The 21,053-nt window shown below is 51.6% G+C and overlaps 1 protein-coding gene across 2 annotated transcripts; it reads right to left on the bottom strand.

Annotated features, from left to right (window-relative positions):
- Positions 1-407: 407 nt before the first annotated feature.
- Positions 408-17,772, bottom strand: MEOX1 (mesenchyme homeobox 1). 2 transcript variants are annotated; one of them, XM_016202120.2, is made up of 3 exons: positions 16,944-17,772; positions 3,159-3,331; positions 408-2,063 (listed from the first exon to the last, which is right to left on the bottom strand). In XM_016202120.2, exons 1-3 carry the CDS (start codon positions 17,410-17,412, stop codon positions 1,941-1,943), a joined length of 765 nt encoding a protein of 254 aa, XP_016057606.1. In that variant the 5' UTR covers positions 17,413-17,772; the 3' UTR covers positions 408-1,940. The 2 variants fall into 2 exon arrangements, with proteins under 2 accessions (XP_016057606.1, XP_016057607.2); XM_016202121.2 differs by lacking the exon at positions 3,159-3,331.
- Positions 17,773-21,053: the final 3,281 nt, after the last annotated feature.

Raw genomic sequence — 21,053 nt, 5'->3', positions numbered from 1 at the left:
TGTTGTTTTACCCCGAAAAACAAAACCTCCAAATTTTGATTTTAAAAATTAAGGATGGTTAGTTTATGGTCAAGATTCCTTTATTAACAAAAGAGTGAATCTTTTGTATACAGAACTTTGACTATTTGATAAGCCATAGGATAGGGAAGCCGAAAGCTACAATTTTACAATGGGAAATAAAGACAATGCAGTTGCATGGGAGAAAAGGATTTTTGTTTTGTTGTTTTGTTTTGGCAATAATTACATTTGCACCCCCACGTTCAGAAGAACCTAAAGGGGCTACCTTGCTCTAGATGACTTCTTCCCCTTTCTGTTGCTTCTACACATTGGCCCACCATCACCCAAGCATGGGAAGATTGCACACAGAGCTGTGATTCTTAGCTCTGCAAGGAAAAAGGCTTGGGAGCTTTGCTTTTTTATTGATTTTATTTTTCCAAGAGTTTTCTTACAAAGTGAATTGAACTTGCACAGTTAACTTGATGTAATCTTAAGAAAATATATGAAGTATGACTTAGAAAAAAAGTACGCATGCTCTAACCAGCCATCTCATTGGCAATCATTTTCCACAACAGTCGTCCTTTTGGGATAGGGAGGTGGGGTTCTTTTTACACGTGAATGATTAAGTATACATACAAGAGGTCCAAACTCTTGCTGACCTCCCTCTGCGACAGCAGCTGATATGGGAGACGGAGCACTGGGGCAGGCAGGGGTCTCTCTCCAAGGCTTGTTGCCCCAGGCTGTTTGACCAGCAGTCATGGAGTGTCACCCCAGAGGACGTGGGCAGTCCACACACATAAACTTAGCAGCTCCTCCCGTAATAACAGCATTTATGGAACACATCAGAGGGGCTTAAATGCATCCTGTGGAGAAAGAGGGACTATTTTTTTGGCCCCATTTGCAGTTGGAGTCTTTTGAAACCACAGGACACTGCAGCTGGAGGACCTTGCTCTCCAGGGCTCAACATTTCTAGGCCCTCACCCAGCAGCCCTAGAACATAGGGGACACTTTCTAGCCCTCAACTCACTAATGTGAGCATCTGGACAGTTTTTCAATCCAGAAATTGTGGATTTAAAAGGAATACCTGCTCCATTGTTCTGGACGCTGCTCAACAGTCCCAGCTGTATTTCTGAATTAATTTTGAAAAAGCAAGTGGTGTCCTGGGTCCATTCTCATCCCACCCCTCCCCCTCAAGTTAAGCCAGTGTGAGTGGGCCTGTGCAGGACCGCAGAGACCTATGCCAGGCTGATTTTCTGACTGTCTTCTTCCAGCCAGTGCTAATACACTTGCCCACCTAACAGCCAACAAATTGGGAGACAGGGATGGTTTCTGATTTGCAGCAGCTGCGTTTCTGTCCTCAACCCTCTTCATACTGATTTTCCCTGGGGTTTTGGGACAACTCAGAACCCCCAAAGCCTCAGATATAGAGCCCAGAAAGGAATGGTGGTCTGGGGGGAGGGGGGCGGGTGTCTCAGTCATTTCCTTTCCTGTGCAGCATTAGCTTCCATGAGTCACCAGCTGTTCCCAAGGCTCCTCTCCCAGCTGGCCCCCTGGTGTTCAGACCTGGAGGAGGCCTGGCCTGTGTAGGAGGAGGGTGGTAGGGGAAAGTGTAGGCAGCAGCCAAGAGACCCTGAGGAGCAGTGTCCCTGGAGTTGTTCCCCGGATTCACTTGGGTCCCACCTGGCCGCTGTGTGATTCCACAAGAAATGCGGGAAGCAAAGGCCCTGGGGAAGGAGCTGCTAAGACAGAGCAATGCTGGAGGGAACTTCCTGGAAAACGTCAAGGTTCCCAGGAACATTGGGCAGCTTCATATCCAAGAGTCACTGCCAGATGTGTAGAGGCTGCCCTGGGGTGGGTGGGAGAGCTGAAAGTGGGACTAGGGCGGGGTAGCTGGGTCGGGGCTCAGTCATCAGTCTTTCGGATTCTCCAGTGCATGGAGAATCTCACTCTGAACTTGGAGAGGCTGCAGAGTCCCCATCCTCAGGGTCCTGCCCATGAGGTGAGATGGGCTGACCCCCCTTCACGCGCTTCCACTTCATCCTTCGGTTCTGGAACCACACTTTGACCTGACAAAGGAAGCAAAGGAGCCGGATCACTACAACCACCTCCCTAACTAATGCTCAAGCTTGCCAGGGTGAAGCTCCAGGGACCCCGGCTCTGAACACTGCCTGTCCCTCCTCACCCCTCCAGAGGTTCCAGGAACCAGACCGAAGGGAGGACCCACCAATCTGCCCAGAGGCCTGTCTTGTGTCTCCAGATTAAAAAACAACAACACCCTAGCCAGACATGGAACAGGTTCTACAGGTCACTCTTCACTGGCCCCACCCCCTTTCACATGCGCCCCCCCAAGCTTCTGTTACCCAAGGGTCAGGGAACAAAGGATTACCAGCCTCATCTTTAGGCACATTTATAAGGCACTGTCCAGCTTAGATAGCTCCGGTCTGCACATTTTCTCATCTGAGCTTCGGCATTATCTGAAGAGTGGGGTTATGACCTGTTTTACAGATGGAGGCCCAGAAAGGGTGGGAGACATGTCCCAAGGGTCACAGGGCTAGGACGTGGTAGAGGCAGGATTTGAATCTAAGTCTTCTGATTCTAAATCCAGTACTCTGGCAGAGTGCTATCAAATACTATTGTTATTATCATTATTAGTATTATTATATTTTACTCTACGTCAGAGCATGGATGTGGGTGGAATGCTCTAAGGGAAAGCCCAAAACAAAGGGCTAGGAAGTTCTCAGTGTGTGCCTAGGAACCAGCTGCATACCGGAATCACCTGGAGAACTTATTAGAAATGCAGATCCCAGCCCCACTCATTACTGCGAAGTAGCTCTCTGGAGCTCCAAAATCTACATTTTAAACACCTAGGTGATTCCAATCACACTCAAGTTTGAGGATAACCAGATCAGAGGTTCCAGTGCTGGCTGCATGTGAGAATCAGCTGGGGAACCTTTAAAAAACTCTGGTGCCTGAACTCCATCCCAGTCTCATAAACCCAGTCCCATCAGTGTTATTAAAATCCCCCCAGGGGATTCTCAGGTACAGCCATTGAGATCCATTGGACTGGGCAGAGGGAGAAGAAAAAGGAGAAGATTCAGGGAGGGCTGGTGGGAATGGAAAGAGGGGTGACCAGAAGAGGAGAGTAGCCGCGGGGCTCCTACCTGCCTCTCGGAGAGATCCAGGTTTACAGCGATCTCGTATCTCCGGAGCCGGGTCAGGTAGTTATGGTGAGCAAACTCTGCCTCGAGCTCCCGCAGCTGCTCCTTGGTGAATGCTGTCCTCTCCTTTCGGGCCTTGCTGCCACCCTCCAGTTTTCCTCGGTTCTCCTGGTTGTCTGGGGAGAGAGGGCCCCAAATAGGAAGACATGAGCCTCAGTGGCCCCTGTTCCCTTTCTTTTGACCTCCAGCAGTCAGGCAGCCTTTCCCTGTCTCTCTTTTTAAAGGATGCTGAGAAAGAACCCACACTGTCCCTTTTCTTTCCTTCTAGAGCCTTAACCCCCTGAGAACTGGGACATTTTTTGGCTCCCGACCTCAGGTGCCAGCCTCCCCACCCCCACCATTTTATGCCCACAGCGCAAGAAGCTGCCTTTGGCTGGTTAATGATCTCTACCACCCCGCTCACCCTCCAGCTTGACATTAGTAGTGGGCAAGATGCTCTAAAACAGAGGTTCTCTGTCCTCAGCGACATCAACTATTAGAAATGCAAGTCCTGGGGCCTCACTCACCCCAGATCTACTGAATGAGAGGCTCTGGGAGTGGAGCCCAGAGATCTGTTTTAACAAGCCCTCCAGGTGATTCTGAGTCATGGGCAAGTTTACAAACCACTGCTCTAAGACCTCGCTCAAAGAGTGTTCTGGTGGCACCATCAGGAGGGAGCTGGTCAGACTTGCAGGATCTCAGACCCTGCCTCCCTCACCTGCTGAATTGGAATCTGCATTTTATCAAGATCTCTAGGGGGGTTGTGTGCACCTGTAAGTCAAGAGGTGCTGCTTTAAGCTTCTTTTCCCCTTTGACACCAGGAGGGGTCTGGAAAGTTCATCTGTGAAGGAGGGTGCCAGTTAGCCACAGCAGGGCCTCACTCCTAACAGCTAACAGGGTGCAGGGGCCAAGCACAGTACATGCATCAGTCACTTAATCCTCACAATAACCCAACTAGATGAGTTAGTATTAGCCCTATTTTATAGACCAGAAAACTAAGCAGAGAAGGTAAACCAGTCGTCCAAAGCTCATCAACGCGCAATGAACCGGTGAATGGCTGGGGCAGGAATGAGACCTGGGCAGCTTGCCTCGCGCACTGCTCAGCGCTCTAGGAACGCACGGGGCTGTGCGTTGTCTCCGGGCAGGTAAGAGGGGCCCCGCCGGCATGTTCAGCGGCGGTGGTGGGTGCAGAGGCGCAGGGAGGCCCGCACGCGTGCACAGTGAACGAGCAGCGGGGCCGCGTGTCTGGTGCGGGCTGCAGGAACTTTCCCCGCAGGCTCTAAAACTTAGGAAGCCTTTCACTTCCATGTCCTGGTTTTACAGACATGAAACCCAGCTGCGCCCAGCCCCCTGCCCGTCCAGGGCCCCATCCCCACCTGGTTGTGTGTGTCGTGGGGGAGACTGTTCCTGGAGGCCGAGTCTAAACTGACCAGCGGTGGCGGGTTAGACCGGGGCCGCCCCACTCCCGGCCAAGCAGCCACACTGCGGGCAGGGGTGGGGGCGTGCAGACCCGCCTTCGACCCCGCGCGCCGGTTCCCCCCTAGGTCCTTCCTTCTGCTCTCCATGCAGTCCCTTGTGTTCCAGGTCCCTTGTCCTGCGCCCCCGCGTCACTGGGCCGGGAGCCCGGGAGAAGGGCCGGCGTAGCGGCTCGGGGCGCGGGGAGGCGCCGGGTAAAGCGATTAGGGCGCCGCCGCCCCTCACCCGGCGCCCCGGGGCGGGAAGCCCAGTGGGCGCTGCGGGCGTCCCGGGAACCCGGGAAGGCGGAGGAGGGGCCGCCCCGGGAGCCCCGGGATATCCCGCTGCCCAGGCGCTGCGGGGAGGGGGGGCCGGGTCCGCGTGGGCCCCTGCGGGGCGCGCGGGGAGCGGGCAGGGGCGCGCCCTCCGCCCGCGCGGGGCCCCTGGCTCCGGCCGGGAAGGCGGCCCAGGCCCCTCCGGAAGCGCGAGCGGCGGCTGGAGGGAAGGACCGGCCCCGCCGGGTCCCCCAGGAGGCCTGGGCCTTGGCCGCGGCAGGCCGGTCACCCGCGACGGGACGGCCTCGGAGCGCATCCCGGCCCCTCCTGTCGCAGGGCTCAGAGCTTCCCAGCCCTCCCCTTTCACAGCCCAGGGGCTGTGACACCCTGGACCTCCTCGCTGGAGCCTCTGAGGAAGTCACTTAACCTCTCTGCGCTTCAGTCACCTCACCAAGAAATTGGGGAAAATAAAGCACCTGCCTGCCAGAGTTATTGGGAAGACTGGACGAGCTAATGTGTGGGAAATACTTTTAAAACTTTAAAGTACTGGAAAAATATAAAATTTCCTCCAATTTTTCAACTCCACGAGATGCCATCTGAGGGGCTGGGCTAGCAACAGCTGGCGTTTCCAAGGCCTGGCTGTGCCTAGATGCAGCTGCCGCTTTAATCCTACCCACGCGTCACCCTTAGGAGCAGGTCCTGTTATTACCCCCTGTAGCGCTGTCACATGGATGTGTGATAATTTGATTAATAGCTCTCTCTCGCTCCCCACAGATGTACTATTGTTTCTCACTTGCTGCTGAACCTGGCACATAGGAGATACTTGCTAAATATTTGCTGAATCCTTCTCAGCACACAGGAGGAAGCAGCCTCAGAGAGGCCCAGGACCTTGCCCCAGTGTGCTGGGCAGCTTTTAGGTGGCAGAACTGAGATTTGAACCCAGGCCCACCCAACTAGAGCTGAGGCCATCAATCCTGGGGTCAGGTTCTCCTTTCCTCTCCCTGGCTGGGCTGGAGCTGTGCCGTGACAACTCTGCTTGTCCCCATCTCCAGGGCTCCCAGGGTCTCATCCTGGGTTGATGCCCATGCCCACTTACCCTTTCTCCCAGGAGTGCTTATGTGTACACAGGTGCCCAATGGGATCCCAGGAAACAAGCCCCTAACCTACCCACACAGTCCTATCCACAATCCTCCTGAGAGAGACAAGGGGAGGTAGGAAGAGGGTCCCTTGAGTTGGTCTTGGACCGGTTACGTGGGCCGCTGATCACTTCGAACCAAGCCAAGCCACTCCCTGTTCACTCTCCTCTGCCGTCTCTGCTGTCCAGAGGTTTAGGTGCTGGGGCCTCAGGATAGGAAAGAAGAGAAAATAGGAAAAAGAAGCCGGAGCTGGGAACCGAGCGAGCCTCTGTTAGAGGGGGTGGGATACTGGCACTGGGAGGACACTTGTCCCTCATCAGCTTCCCAGAGGGGGAAGAACTTTCATCACTGGTAGAAATGACAGAAGGGCCAGAAGTATGGGTAGCTAGCTAAGAAAACTGAGGTGGAAGTTAGGCTTCTTTTTGTTCCCCAACATTTTCAACAAGGTACGAAAAAAGACAAAGACAAACTATGAGCACCTTCATGCCATTTCCGCCAGGAGGTGTTCGGTCTGCCAGCTCACATGCACAGTTTGTGTGCACGCTAACCTCAGGATGGCTTGATCGCAAGAGTACACTGTTGTTGGGGAGCCTCCCTCCGTCTCTGGGCCTCAGTTTCCCCATGTGTAGAAGTATGGAATTGGAGAGCTGGTGTCAGTGTCCTTTCCCAATATGTAGCCCAGACATCCACTTCTCCTCTCCCTAACTCTCTCTTCTGTTGAGAACCCCTGGCCTTGAACCTGAGGCCCCTTCCAGTTTCAAATATTCTTTTCTTGGCCCGTAGTACCTCCCTTTAGTCAGATCTGGGTCCTTGCCGTGTGCTCTGTCCCAGGTCCACCCCCACCCCCACTCGAGACTTCCTAAATTCTTCAGCCCAAAGATCAGAGCTACTTCTCTCTCCCTCTGACACGCAAAGCTCATCACCCCAAGCTGAGTGCAGGGGAGTTGTGTTTGCAGAGGTGCCTGAGGACCCCTTGGAGAGCCCGGGCCTTCTCTGACTCCACGAAGAAGCTCTCTGACCTTGGGCAAGTTTCTTAAGTTCTCTGAGCTTCAGTTTCCTCATTTGCAAAATGAGAATAGCTACATGCACTGTGATCAGAAGGCTGCTGAGAAGGTCAAGATGGGCAAGGCATGTCTAATGCCTGGCACAGTGCCTAGCACATTGCTGAGACTCTGAAAGAACCATCAGCAGAGGCTCTTCTGGAGATGATGCTGGAGAGATGATTCACGGTGGAGGTTAGAGATGAAGCTCCTCAAGGTACCACACCTCCAGAGATGTGTGAAAGAGATGCCCTTTCAATGTCTGGCCTTTTAACTATTTTCCCTTCCCTACTACTTTTCTATGTCTCAGCCTTCCAGGGGGCCATGAGTGCAGGCAGTAACTAGCATTGATCAGAATCACACATCGGTCCTCTTGGCCCTGCTTCTCCCTTGGGGACAGCAGGACCTCTTCCAGGAATGCAGAGGGAGGAGGCTGCGCTCAGCTGGCTGCCCCACCGCCTGCACAGCCCTCTGAGCCAGCAGGGCCATGATGGAACAGTCGGCAGTGCCCAGAGAAATACAAACAGGATGTGTGTGTGACTGTGGTTTCCACCATGAGCTTTAACACCACCCAAACTAAGTTATTTCATAAATAGCTGTCACTTTTGGCAGACCTTCCTAAGGACAGCAGACAGCTTTATCGGAGCTACAAGGAAGTTCAGACAGACTCCGGGGAAAATACCTTTTTGGAGTTCTGTATCTCTACTCCCCAGTTCTTGCAGCCATTTTACATAAATTTCTATCCAAGACCAGATAGAAAACCATGTGCCATGTATTCAAATAACACTTTGCGATCAACAAGGTATTTCTTTCCCCCAGAGATAAACTTCTTTTGGGCTTTCATATATACTATGGAATCATAGAATAGTAGAGCTGGAAGGGGATTTAGTGATGGCCTAATGTTGCTTTTTCATTTTACAGGTAAGCCCAGAGTAGGTAAGAGGTTTGCCTAAAGACACACAGCAAGTTAGTGCCAGAATTGGACCTAGAACCCAGATTTTCTTGATAGGAAGCTATTTCCACATATTAGGCTGCTTCCAGTTGTATCCTCTTAATTATTCTGTGAGGTAGGCAAGGTACACATTATCCACTGAAGAGATGCCGAAATTAAGACCCAGATCCTAAATGGCTTGTCAAAAGTCGCCTGGGATCAGTCCAGGGCTATAGCCACTGTGTCACACTGCCCTGGGGTGGACGTGAGAATGGAGGCTGTACTCACTCCAGGGACAGAGTCTGGGTTTGGGTCCAGGTCTGTCTCCCCGGGGCTCCTCAGGGAGGGGATATTTGGGGCATGATGTCAGCAGGTGAGGCCTTGGCAAACCCTCTGAAAATGGTGTCTGGCTTCCTTCACAGAGCATGCCTTTGACATCTTGTTAGTGCTGAAATGTTCAGCTTCAGAAGGAGTCAAAGCCCATCAATATAGACAAGACCTGGATGGAGTCACCCCAAGGCCAGGAGAGCGGTGGCTTCTAGGACCTCTCTGGCTTCCTGGGCCTGGCCTGCCTTTCCTACTAGGCCCCCCCAAGCTTACTGTTGGGGCCCTTTCCCTCTCCCATAGGTGCCTGAAGGGACTGAGTAGTGCTTCCAGCCTCTTCGAGGAGCCCATCAGTGGGGCTGGGGAATTCAGGGTACATTTTCTAGGAGAAAAGCAGATTCTTCTGGAATGAAAATGCCTGGAGCTACAGTAGTCTTTGCTGAGAGTCCCAGGTGGGGTGGGCGGTGAGGGTGGACGGTGGTGAGGGAGAGTGAAGTGGGAGGGGTGATGAGATGGGGTGTGGGGGAGAGGGCAGCGGAGAAGCGAGGAGGAAGGGAGGCAGTGGGAATGAGAGGTGGGAGCAGCAGCAAGCCTCCAAGATGGGTTGGGGGAGGCATGGGCAGCCCTGGGCTTTGTTGGTGTTTATAAGTTCCAGATGTCGTCCTTAGCTGTCACCAAAGGAAGTGTGGGCTTCAGGACCCAGGCCCCACTGCTCACACTATTCTTCCACCACTGTGTTTAAGGAAAACAGGGAAAAACATGAAATATAAAAGGCTAAGGTGGGGGCGGGGGGAGGAATGCTGGCCAGAGGCCAGGGAAGCCTGATTCAGTGAGTAGACAGGGCCTGGGGAAAGGGGCTGGCTCTGGGGGTCTGCAGGAGTCCTGCCCCCAGAAAGAAAGGGCTGTTCTGCCTCTGGGATTATCCCCACCTCCCTGGGTTCAGGTGCCCTGAATTATTCAAACCACAGAAATAGGTGAGTGGGATGGGACTCCTGCGCCCCCAGCCTGGCAGGGTGGTAGGTAGGGCTGAGGTGGCCCCTCCACTGACCTTCTCATGGCCCATGGGCTCTTTGGACCCTTACATCTTAGAAGCTGGTCAGAATCCTGCTGCCTTGGTGGAAACTGACTTTCTCCAGAGCTTCCCGAATGTATCTGGGTGGGGCACAGGCCAGGGGTTTGTGCTGATGCCTTTGAGTTCATACAGTGGCCAAGGCCTGGGGTCCTGCTTTGAGCCTGTCAGAAGAGGAGAAGCCAGGGCTCTAGCCAGGAGTCGGGGGACGCCCAGAAGGATGGAGTGTGGGGTTCCTGTCTCTCCTCCAAGCTGGCTACTCTGGAGCCTAAGACTCCTTCCTCGCTGGGGGTTCTAGGGTTGGCGTTGTGATGAGAGGGGCTGTAGCCGCTGTGCACCCCTGAAACCACACCCTGCCCAGCATGCAGTGACTCTGGACCAGTGAGCCCACAGAGGCAGGTAGGCCGGCTGGTGGCTGGCTGCGAAGGCTCCATCTGAGCCTGGGTCACTGCCTAGCCGGATTTTGAACATGGGTAACCTGGGATGCAGCCAGGATCAGGGATGACTTTGAAAAGAGAAGGGTGCTCACTTGTAGGTTTGAGAAAAATGGGTTGAGGGGTTACAAAGTGCTGCTGTGGTCTTGACATCTCTAACCTCACCTAGTCCCACAGCAACGCTGTGAGATGCCGTTATACTCATTTGTCAGAGAAGGAGACTGGGGCTCAGTGAAGGTCAGGACTTGCCTGAGTTCACACAGCCAGGTCACTGTGGGTCACGGGCTTGAACCAGATCTGCCCCGTTAGCGCTGCGGTCAGTGTCGTGCTCAGCATCACTCTAGTGACCCAGGTGACACTCACTGAAGTCCATTTCTTTGTTGTCCCCTCCTTTCCTTCTTCCCAGACTGGGGCTGGGAACCCAGGTACCTGCAACCCAGGTACGTGCCCTTGCTTGGGAATCGAACTGGGTTCGGTCCATGGGCTGACACTCTAACCACTGAGCCAAACCAATTCATATTTTGAAGTCCTAACCCCCAGTACCTCAGAATGTGACTGTATATAGAGATACTGCCTTTAAAGAGGTGATTAAGTCACAATGAGGCCATTAGGGTGGGCCCTAATCCAATCTGACCAGTGTCTTTTTAGAAGAATCGTTGATTAGAAAACATAGACAGACACCCGGGATGTCCACGGACAGAAGAAAGACCATGTGAGGATATGGCAAGAAGATGGCCATTTGCAAGCCAAGGTTGGAAGCTTCAGGAGAAATCAAAACTGCTGACATCTTGATCTTTAACTTCTAGCTTTCAGAACTGTGAGAAAATGTTTGTCGTTTAAGCCACCCAGTCTATGGTATTTTGTTATGACAGCCTGAGCAGACTAAGACACCCTTTAATTCCCCATAGCCAGTGCTTACCACTGAGGAGAGGGAGCAAAGCCTTGAGGGGTGCTTGGTAAGGCTGATGTTAGCCCATAGGGGACCTCTCTGTAAATTAGAAAAAGGTGCCCTTTCCTCTAGGCTATCTGGGCCCTCTAACAGCCTGGCTGTGGCAGCCCCCCAACTGCTCTGCCATGGGGGGTTCACTTTATTGCTCAGCCACCGCAGCCCCACTTGTTTCCCATGGTGGCCCTGGTACTTCAGAGCTGACCCCAGTACCCTGTGGGGAATTCCTGCAGAGTCAGCCCAGCCTGCATGTGGCTGCTTATGTATCTTTCTGACCCCAGCACTCGCCCTGACCCTGGGCTAGTTTTATGATTGAAATCTGGCTCTCTGCATACTTTTTCATGAGTGAAACTAAAATTTCTGAAGCATTTTATAGAAGTATATCACACGTGGTGGAAACCCTCAGGCCAGGTGGTGGAACCAAGCTCAGCGAGGTGAGAAAATGAATGAATGAATGCCAGGCTGCAGTAGAGACTATTGACCCAATGTTGAATGAGCTACTCCTGTGTGCAAATGTTTCAATAGATTCTAGGGAGATTGCACAGCTGAATCAGATATTATTCTGGCCCTCAGACACTTCAATTTTAGGGAGAAAGTTGCCCAAAGCATCTATAACTCTAGATGAGGCCAGTTGTGGTTTGATGCTAAAATGGAGGTATAAACAAAGCTTGCTCTGTATATGTGGGGAGGGAGGTCAAGAAAGAATTCTTGGACACTCAGCAAACTAGAAATAGAGGAAATCATCTCAGCATAATAAAGGCCTTATATGAAAACCCTATAGCTAACATGCTCAATGGTGAAAAACTGAAAGCTTTTCCTCTAAGATCAGGAACAAGACAAGTATGCCCAATGTTACCATGTCTGTTCAACGTAATATTGGAAGTCCTAGCCAGAGCAATCAGACAAGAAAAAGAAATAAAAGGCATCCAAATAGGAAAGGAAGAAGTAAAATAATCCCTATTTGCAGACGACACAATCTTCTATGTAAAAAACCCTAAAGATTCTACAAAAAAATCTTAAAACTAATAAATCAATTCAACAAAGTTGCAGGATACCAAATCAGCACACAAAAATCAGTTGAATTTCTATACACTAGTAAAGAACAATCTGAAAAGAAAATTAAGAAAACAATTCACATTTACAATAGCATCAAATGCAACAAAATACTTAGTAGTATACTTAACTGAGCAGGCGAAAAACGTGTACACTTAAAACTATAAATCATTGCTGAAAGAAATTAAAGAAGACAAATAAATGGAAATGGTACAGTGGCTATGGAAAAGAGTACGGAGTTTCCTCAAAAAATTAAAAATAAAACCATATGATCCAGCAATCCCACTTCTGGGTAAATATCCAAAATAAATCCTAAAAGTAGGATCTTAAAAAAATATCTGTACCCCATGTTCATTTCAGAATTATTCGTAATCCCCAAGAGGTGGAAGTGACTCAAGTGTCTGCCCATCGACAGATAAATAGACGGGTTAAAAAAAGGGTGGCACATACATACACTGAAGTATTACTGAGCCTTAAAGAATAAAGATATTCTATTATAATGCTACAACATGAATGAACCCCAAGGACGGTGTGCTAAGTAAAATAAGCCAGTCACCAAAGACAAATGCATGATTCCACTTAGATGAGGTATCTAAAGTAGTCAAACTCTTAGAAAGTAGGATGCTGGTTGCCAGGCCTGGGGCAAGGGAAAAGGAAGTTGTCATTCAATGGATATAGAGTTTCAATTTTATAAGATGAAAAAGTTCTAGACATCTGTTGCACAACACTGTGCATATAGTTAAAATGTGCATACACTTCAAAATGGTTATGATGGTAAGTTTTGTGTTATGTGTTTTTGACCATAAAAAAAAAGGAAAGGAGATTTCAAATACAAGTTATCTCATGATAATCTCAGGAGAGCTCCTCCGTGGTCAAAATTGTAGTGGATACTACAGTCTGAAACTTCTTAGCTATAGCTTTCACTGAAATGATGCTATGCACAAGTGGGGTCATCAATTTAAAAAAGGAAAGAATTCTTGAAGGGGATGGCTTTCAGGCTGGATGTTAAAATAAGCAGGGCAGCAATTGGTGACGGGCAGGAGAGTGGGGGAAGGGAAAGGTGTTCAGCAAACTGGGTGGGAGGAGAAAAAGCAGAATGTTTGCAAGGCAAGCAAACTGGTGCGGTTTGTGGCAAGGCGAGTGGAGGCGGAGGTGACCTGGGGAGGGCGAGCAGATGGGAGAAAGGGCAAAGGGGGCCAATTTGCGGAGGGCTTTAAACCTCAGGCGAAGTGAGAGTTCATGCAGTTGGGTAGGGGCAGGCAGCCATCGGGTCTTGCAGGGGAGAAATGGGGAAGGTCGAGCCCCGGGGAGGCGCACGTGTTGGGGCAGAGGGAGGATGGGACAAAGCGAGTCTGATGAGGCCGAGTGCGTACGTGAGAGCCCGGCCAGCAGAGCTGAGCCCAGGCACAGGGCTCTCCCCGGTGGCCCATCAGATTCACCTGCAGCCAGGCCCATCACGCGCGACCTTCCCTTGAACCCCGTCAGGAAATCACCGAGAAATCCCTCATCCCCATAAATTAAAGACAACCACGGTAGCAATGACAGATTGGGGGCAAACAACAGTGCCCTCACAGCTGTCCCTGCTAGCAGGGGTCTTTAACACCCACTGGCCCAGGGCTGGGAGTAGTTGGGGTGAGATAACATCACACTGGTCTCTTAAATCAGTTTTGTGCTGTGAACCAACTGAGGGTCTCAGGGTGGGGTCCAGGGACCCCCACTTTTGTGATCATTTACTTGAGTAAATCAGCCCCACTTCCAGTGGGAGTAGTTGCAGCTGGCAGAGGGAGGAGGGGGAGAGCAGAGAACGTTCCTTTTGAAACAGAATTTCGGTAACTTTCTGTTATGGGAGGTTTTTCAACAAGTGCGGGATGCATTCACCAGGCACAGCCCACTCACCCCCCACCCTGTTCAGTCCCTCAACTCCCTTGCACATCTCTGAGCTCCAAGCTCCTAACTGATGACAACTGGATTCTTAGGACCAACAATGATTGTAAGAGGTTTCCACATCTCATACCTCAGACTCAGGAATTTCTGAGACAGTACATTTAAAATATTCATATTCCATTGGCCCCATGAGTAATAGAGAGATTTGACAGAAAGCTGATTCTGGAAATATGGGCCTAATACCATTCATAGCTGCTATGTATTGAACTCATGGACCAGGCACAATGTTAATCTAATGGATCATTTTATTTAATCTTCACAACCACTCTATGTGGCAGGTGCTATTGTTATAGTTTCATTTTACAGCTGGGGAAACTGAGGCTCCAAGAAGTTAAGAATTTCCCCTAAGTCATGCAGTCAAAAGTTCCGGTGCTGATGCTGCAGACAGGACTGTGAAGCGCTACTGAAAACACATTTATGATCAAGGGTGGTTAACCTTCCACAGATGGCTTAGCAGGGGCCAGGGTGAGGTGTGAAAAGCACTCACATTGAGCGCAAAATGCAAGGGGTGCCTAAAACCTCAGTAAATCAGGAGAAATAATATTTCAATGCAATGTTTTTTAAAATAAAAATTAGTGCAAAAAAAAAATCCATGCCGAATAAAATATCAAACTTTTAAATAAGAAAGAACCCAACCAGTGATTCAGGATTAGTGGGGTGGAGGGGGTCCTTTGTGGGTTTGCCTCTTGTGAGCAGATTCCTGGAGTGGGTTGTGGGCCTTGCCCACCGCTTTGCCCTTTCTTTAGGCTCTTACAAAGCTGATCTTTCTTGCCTCCTTTCCTTCCAGTTAAATTCCAAAGGAAAACTCAAAGCAACTAACTGGGTGATAAAGATTTCCATGCTGAATAGAGAGAGAGTGGGTCTGGAACCCCAGAGAATGAATGAAAGGCAGCTTGCTGTGCTCTGTAGATCTCATGTGACTGCTGCCATTGCTGCTGCCCCTAAGGGGACCTCGAGGGAGAGCCCAGGGCCCCTCCTGGATGGGAACCTCCCCTGACCCAGGGCTGACCCTATGAAGAGTGCAGGAAATTCAGTAGAGGGTGTCCATGTCCTCTTGGGGCGGTCAGCTGCTTGGCACTCGAGCTTACTCCCTAATGCAGTGCCATGGGCCCCTGGCCAAAAGGAAAGACACGCATTTGGGTCCTGCTGAAACACGGAATGATTTTTCCTAAGCCCAGCCCATGGCTCTGCCCATGCCTCCCCAATGTCTTGGCTCCCAGTTCCCTGGAAAGTGGCTGGATGCAGCCGAGGGAGGTGTGGGCAGAGATGGTGGCCGGCGCCGTGGAGGGGAGAGCTCTTCAACCAGGCTCAGAGCCAAGTCGTTGAGAGCTCCTTGGAGAGGAGAAGCACAAAGTGCCCCGTTCTCGGCAAATCTCCAACCAGGGCTAGGAATAGTTCAGGATTTAACTGGTTGGAAGTTTAAACGGCCCTTCTGTTGAGCAGCCAAGAAGGTCATTATCCATCGTGAGCACGTTGAGGGGCTTCTTCAAGCATGTTTCAAAATCCTCAGATTTCACAATGAGGATTATGCTTGAAACCCACGGAAGGGTGTGGGATCTGGGGTCTGAAATTCAGTTTAAGCTTACTTCTAGGGTGACCACCTGTCCCAGTTTGCCCAGGGCTGAGGGGTTTCTTGAACACTGGACTTTCAATGCTAAAATCAGAAAAGTCCTGGGCAAATTGAGATGAGTGGATCATTCTGTTTAGACTCCATTCTAGCAGTGATCCCCTTAAACTTTACATCTCTCCTTTTCCACACATACAAGACTGTTGGACTTACCTCTTAAACAGGTGGGACTCAAAAGAGCTAATGTGTGTCATCCGCTGCACCTTGAACCCCCCTGATCTCAGCACATTGCTGCCAGATCTGCATCTATAGGCCTCTCCTCCCTCTCAGTTTGAGCTTTTTGTGTATGGGGGGGACGGAGGGGTGAGACCACTTCACTCATCTCTGCATCCCCAGGGCCTTGGCCAGGGCTTGGCAGAAAGAAGATGCTCAGGAAACCTGTGCTATATTGAAAACACTTTGTAGAGCAAAGGACAGAATGTTGTCGTTGGTTGGTTGGCACTCTCATTTTCTACCTGTCCCTGGTTAGCCCGTGAGAAGGTCCTCTAGAGGTTCAGATAGACAGACATTGCCCCAAGGGTGGCTGTCAGAAGGACAGAGTGGGAAGTGGGGGCAGGAGACATGGGCTCTGCCTTGTCCTGGGCAAGGTGGGGCCAGGGAACCAGACAAAAGGTGAATAGGAAGTGAGAGAAGCCGAGGAGGGCCCCATGGGGAGCTGAGGGGAAAAAATGGGTCCCTACCCCAGGGAGGAGATGGAACTGAGCTAGGATCTTAATAAGAGGGCCAGTTCCATCCTCTGGCCTCTGGGACTTCAGCACAGAGCTGTGCTTTACCTGCATTCTGAGGTCCAGTGCTTGCCCTTGGCTGCCTGCCTCCCTGATTCTCCCCAAGGCCAGAGATCCTTCAGGAGGGCCTTCCCTGGGGGTCACCCAGACCTTAGCATGCTGAGCTGCCCCTGGGCCAGGGCATGGCCCAGCTAGGCAGGGTGATCCTCTGTGGGCTGTCTGCTCCTCAGCACTCCATCTCCCCCTCATTCCTTGCCTCTCCTATCCCAGCCCCTAGTCCTGCTTCTCTGCCTCCAGGCTCATGGAGACATAGGGTCCTGGCTCTGCTTGACCACCCAGGGTTCCAGCCTTGGTTCCTCCAACTTCCATCTCAGCTGATTCCCATGGTGAGCAAACCATGTGGCTCTGGGACCATCTGGAGCCAGCAGGGGCATGGCAGGGAGAACCATGACCCAGAGAGGCCACCGGGTTCAGGAAAACCCCTCTCTAGCCCTTGCCAGCCTACACCAAGGCTCCATCCCAAATGTCCTCCAAATCTTGTGGCTCCACTTTCATTCTATTGATGGCATATCCTTCTTGGGGCCCAGGAGTGCTAGGGACAGAGACAGTTCCCATCACCAAAGAATCCTACAAGTCTGAGCAGAAGAAACCCCAAAGGGAACTCCTGCCTTTGACTAGGTTAGATAGTATTGTTTGCAATTCACAATCAGGGCAGTTAGGCTCAGAAAAGGCAAGAAACCTCCCAAGGTCACACAGTAAAAGAATGGTCAGCTGCTGTTCAGCCACCTACCTGAACTCTCCTTTTTCCGCCTGGTTGACTTCTTGTCCGTCTCATTGGTAGTGCTCCCAAGGACCTCATAGTCCTCTCCTGGGCCTCCCGTGGCATCCACCAGGCCTGGGCTGCTGGCCCCCATCTCCCTGGAGCCCCCAGTTGGGCCAGGGTTAAGCCTGCGCCGGGCCTCCGAGACAGGGAAGTGCCAGTCGGGGGGCTGTGGGAAGGCGGGGTGCTGCTCAGTGAAGACCCGCTCCTCCTGGGGCAGGCTGTGCGGGGTGGCGGCCAGGCAGGAGGCCGAGAAGTCAGGGTACGCTGCTGTCGCTGTCGCCGGGAAGTCTGGTTTCTGGTGGAAGGAGAAGGGGGTTGGCGGGTAGTGGGGTAGCCCTGAGGCCCCACTGCCTTCCGAGTGGGGATTTCGAAGGCAGCCCCAGACAGGGGCCGGGGGGTGGGGGCTCCTCATGCAGCTGCTGGCCACGGGATCCATCTGCTGTCCGCAGCAAGCCTCAGTCTTTCAAAGGTTTGATTCTTACACTTTTTATATTCAAATTTTTTAAAATGCAAAAAAAAAAAAAAAAAGAAGAAGAAAATTAAATAGAAGGAAAAAATGTTCAACAGAAAGTTCACCGTAAGAACCAAAACAAAAACCAAAACTAAAGTCTCTTTTTAAAGTCCACACATGTGCTTGTGTGCGCGCACACACTTATATCCGACTTCACTCCTGGCTTCCTGCCCCCGGACACACCAGCCTGCCTATTGGGGTCCCCTGTGCGTGTATTTGTTGCCGATGACACTAAACATTTTCACTGTCCCAGCCCAGACGCACCAGCTGATGGAGTGCTCGCCCTGGAGCCCTCAGCAAATGCCTGCAGAGGGCTGGACCAGGGCTGCTGAGACAACTTTTAAATGCTGCGGTGGGGAGAGAGTGACAAATTTCTGAAGTGAAATGTGAGAGAGGAGAGGGAGGGGTTAACCCGCACCCACACGATCCCCTCCAACCAAAACCGGAGCAGGCAACTATTAATCATCAGAAACCTTATATGCACATCTAATGGGATTTGCAGATGGAGACTTTTAAAGAAACATTGTCTGTATTTTTTTTTTCAAGGAGAGAGAGCAGCTCACACACACAACTTCTTTAATGTGCCTCCTGTAACACTATGAAGTTATTTTATTACACTGTTAACAAAATTCCCCAAGTCTTGGATTTGGAAAAAGCCTTAGGTCAGATCCAGAATCCATCAAGTGCCGAATCCCAGGGAGCGAAGCCGGGAGTAAGTGCAGGAGACAAGTTTGCTGATTGCACTTGATTTAAAGGCCCTTCTACCGCCGCTCGCAAAGAGGAGGGTGGGTTAAAAGGAATCTTTTTTGGCAAGTCTCAGCGGCCCACTAGGGTCTGTGGTATAAAGAAAGATATAGTCCAGAAAAAAAATTATTTCTCTCTGCCCAAAGTGACATTCTCACTTTCTCAGTAACTTAAAAAAAACACACAATCAGATTCTTCTTCCGCTCTGTAGCCTCCAACTTAATGCCAATTAGCCACACTCCTCTCTAGAGGGGTTGGAAGTCATTTTTCTCTACGGCAGAAAAAAAGGCTCTTAGATGAGGTCCTTGAAGTTTATCCAGGCCCCCCGCACCTGCTCCCTGGCCCCCTAACCTTCACCCACCTGCTTCCCCCCACCCCCAGAGGCCAAGTCTTCCATGAACTCTGGGGCATGGAAATAGTAACCGGGGGCAGTCTCATTCCCAAAGGAGTTCTCTTTGGCAAACCGTCACATGGTCTTCCTGGCCGGTGCCAGTTGCAGGAGGGCCAATTGCCATTTCAACCCGTCAACCCGTCTACTTCATCACCGTGGCCTGCAGGTCTCTGCGGAGGGTTAATGTAATTTCTCGGAGGATGGCATTCCAAGACCAAGGAACCAGAGCTCCTCTCCCACTGAATATTTCCACAGCCCAGGGCAGCAGGACCCGGGCTGAAATGGGTATGGACCTAACAGCAGTGTCTCTGCTGGCTGGTTCCAAAGGAGGAGGGGACTTAGTTCTGTAGCCTGGAGGCTACACACAGCTCTGCAGGAAAGAGGCATTTGTCTTCTGGAATGGGCAGCCAGGGTGCTGCCGGCCAGCAGAGGAGATGGGGTCATAGCACAAAGCAGACTCATTCCTTCGCTTTGTCCAGGACTTAGCTGTTGTGTACACATTTTTCCTCTGAACCTCACCATTCTCCTATTACGGGAAGGTAAGAATTATGTTCCACATTTTACAAATAAGGAAACTAAGGCTCAGACAGAGAACGTGGGCTGCTCAGAGTCACATAGCTAGGAAATGGCAGAGCCAGGAGTTGCCCTCAGGTGTGTGGAGCAGCTTGATGCATGGACTTTGAGTTTAAACAGGTGTGAGTTCAAATCCTGGATCTGCCACTTTCTGGCTGTGTGCCCTGGGACAAGTTGCCTTACCTCTCTGAGCTTCCGTTGCGTCATCTGGGATGACAGTCCACTCATCCACTGGTGACAGCTGACATTCATCCACTGATCTTAGTACCTCACACATAGTCCCGCGTTGGATCCCCACAAAAGCCCTCTGAGGCTTTTCTCAACAACCCCGTGTTTCAGAAGAGGACTCTGAAGCACACAGAGACTTTGTAACCTGCACAACGTCACACAGCTGGGAAGTGGAGGATCCAGAATTCAAACCCAGGCAGCCTGGCCCTGCTGCTTCAGAATGGTTACCCCACAGACATTTGAAATGCTTTAAATCAATCGTTTGTGTGAATTGCGAAGTAGGTGATAGATAAATGTGGCTCTCTTCCTAGCCCATCGCTTTTTCCTTAACTTGATGACCCGAGAGGAGACTGTGGGATTGGGGAGCACTGAGGAAATTCTACAGAAACAGCCTTGTAAGGTCCCTCGAGGGGCTCCAGGCTGTGGGGCTCTAGAAAGAATCCATAGGAGGCCAGGAGGAAGATCTAGCCTGTTACCTTCCCTAGGAAAACCTTCCTGGGGCCTGGCCGGCAGGCTGTAACTGGATTCCTGCTCTGGACTCCTCATCTGGCCCTGGGAGGCCCAGCAGCCTGGCCCTTTGCCCCTGGAAGGGGTGGGCCCTGGGTCACGGTGGGGTGGGCGGAGAGGTCAGCAGGGGCAGCGGGGAGGGGGCCCTGCAGGGGTGCTCTGTGCAGGGCCCTGGCACCCCAGAGCCCCCCCACCCAGCAGCTGCTGGTGTCTGTCAGCCACCCTGCGGGGCACAGCTGGAGGCCCGCTGGCCTCTACGTCTTCCTGACAGGCCCCCCTTCTGAGGCCAGGAAAAAACAACAACAGTCCCTCCCCTCTTGGCAACCCATTTGTTAGATGAAGGCCGGGCACCAGCACCTTTAACCTCCTCAAAGTCAGCGTTTCCCTGTCAAGGCCCCGCAGGCCCCGGGAGACAGAGATGGATAGAAGTGGCTGTTTGTAGAAAAAAAGCCCTGAGGCCAGGCGGCCAAGGGGAGCAGGGTTTTCAGGAAGGGAGGGGACCCCGTTTCTGGTTGTTGTTGGGGGTGGCAGGGGGAGGAAGAGGAAAAGCCTGTGTTAGGAGGAGGGTCCCCCAGGGGCCCTGAAGTGGGCAGTTGAGTTGACCACACCTGAACTATCCCAAAGAACTTCTGGAATTTCCCCCATTGTGCACGACAGGCAGGCGGGTCCCTGGCGCTACACCCACTTCCATGCGTGGCCACCCCGCCCACCTGGCCTGGATTGCAGGGAGGCTGAGCAGAACCTGGGGCGTGCAGGCAGAAGACTTGGGTTGGAGGTATGGCCTTGCCTTTCATCAGCTGTGTGGTCTCAGGCAGATCACACCTATTTTCTGAGCCTCAGTTTTATCACTGGCAAAATGAAGACGACAGCACCAGCGTCGTGTGGCTATTCTGTGGATAAATGAACCGATGACGTCTGTGAAGAGTTGGCTACTGTAAAGGAGGGTGCACGTGGGGAATTATTGTGCCTGATCTTTCCTTACTCTGCTGGACCACAGGGCATGTCGCTGCTCAATGGGGATGAAGATGGCTCATCCTAGCTCTCAAATACCCTCTCCTATGGCAACATAGCAGAAGGTCAAGATCATGGCCTTGGGAACCAGGAGGGCGTGGGTTCAAATTCC

This window comes from Miniopterus natalensis, chromosome 17 (assembly GCF_054644295.1).
Source record: "Miniopterus natalensis isolate mMinNat1 chromosome 17, mMinNat1.hap1, whole genome shotgun sequence".
Classification (NCBI taxonomy): Eukaryota; Metazoa; Chordata; class Mammalia; order Chiroptera; family Miniopteridae; genus Miniopterus; species Miniopterus natalensis.
Note: the sequence above shows the minus strand (reverse complement) of the source record. Positions and strands in the feature narration are given on the sequence as shown.

Excerpts from the sequence above, each read along its gene's own strand:
- MEOX1 (XM_016202120.2), bottom strand. The coding sequence starts at position 17,412 with ATGGATCCCGTGGCCAGCAGCTGCATGAGGAGCCCCCACCCCCCGGCC. Across the intron at positions 3,332-16,943 it reads GCGGAAAAAGGAGAGTTCAG|ACAACCAGGAGAACCGAGGA; the intron begins GTAGGTGGCTGA and ends CTCTCTCCCCAG. Across the intron at positions 2,064-3,158 it reads TGGATCTCTCCGAGAGGCAG|GTCAAAGTGTGGTTCCAGAA; the intron begins GTAGGAGCCCCG and ends TTCCTTTGTCAG.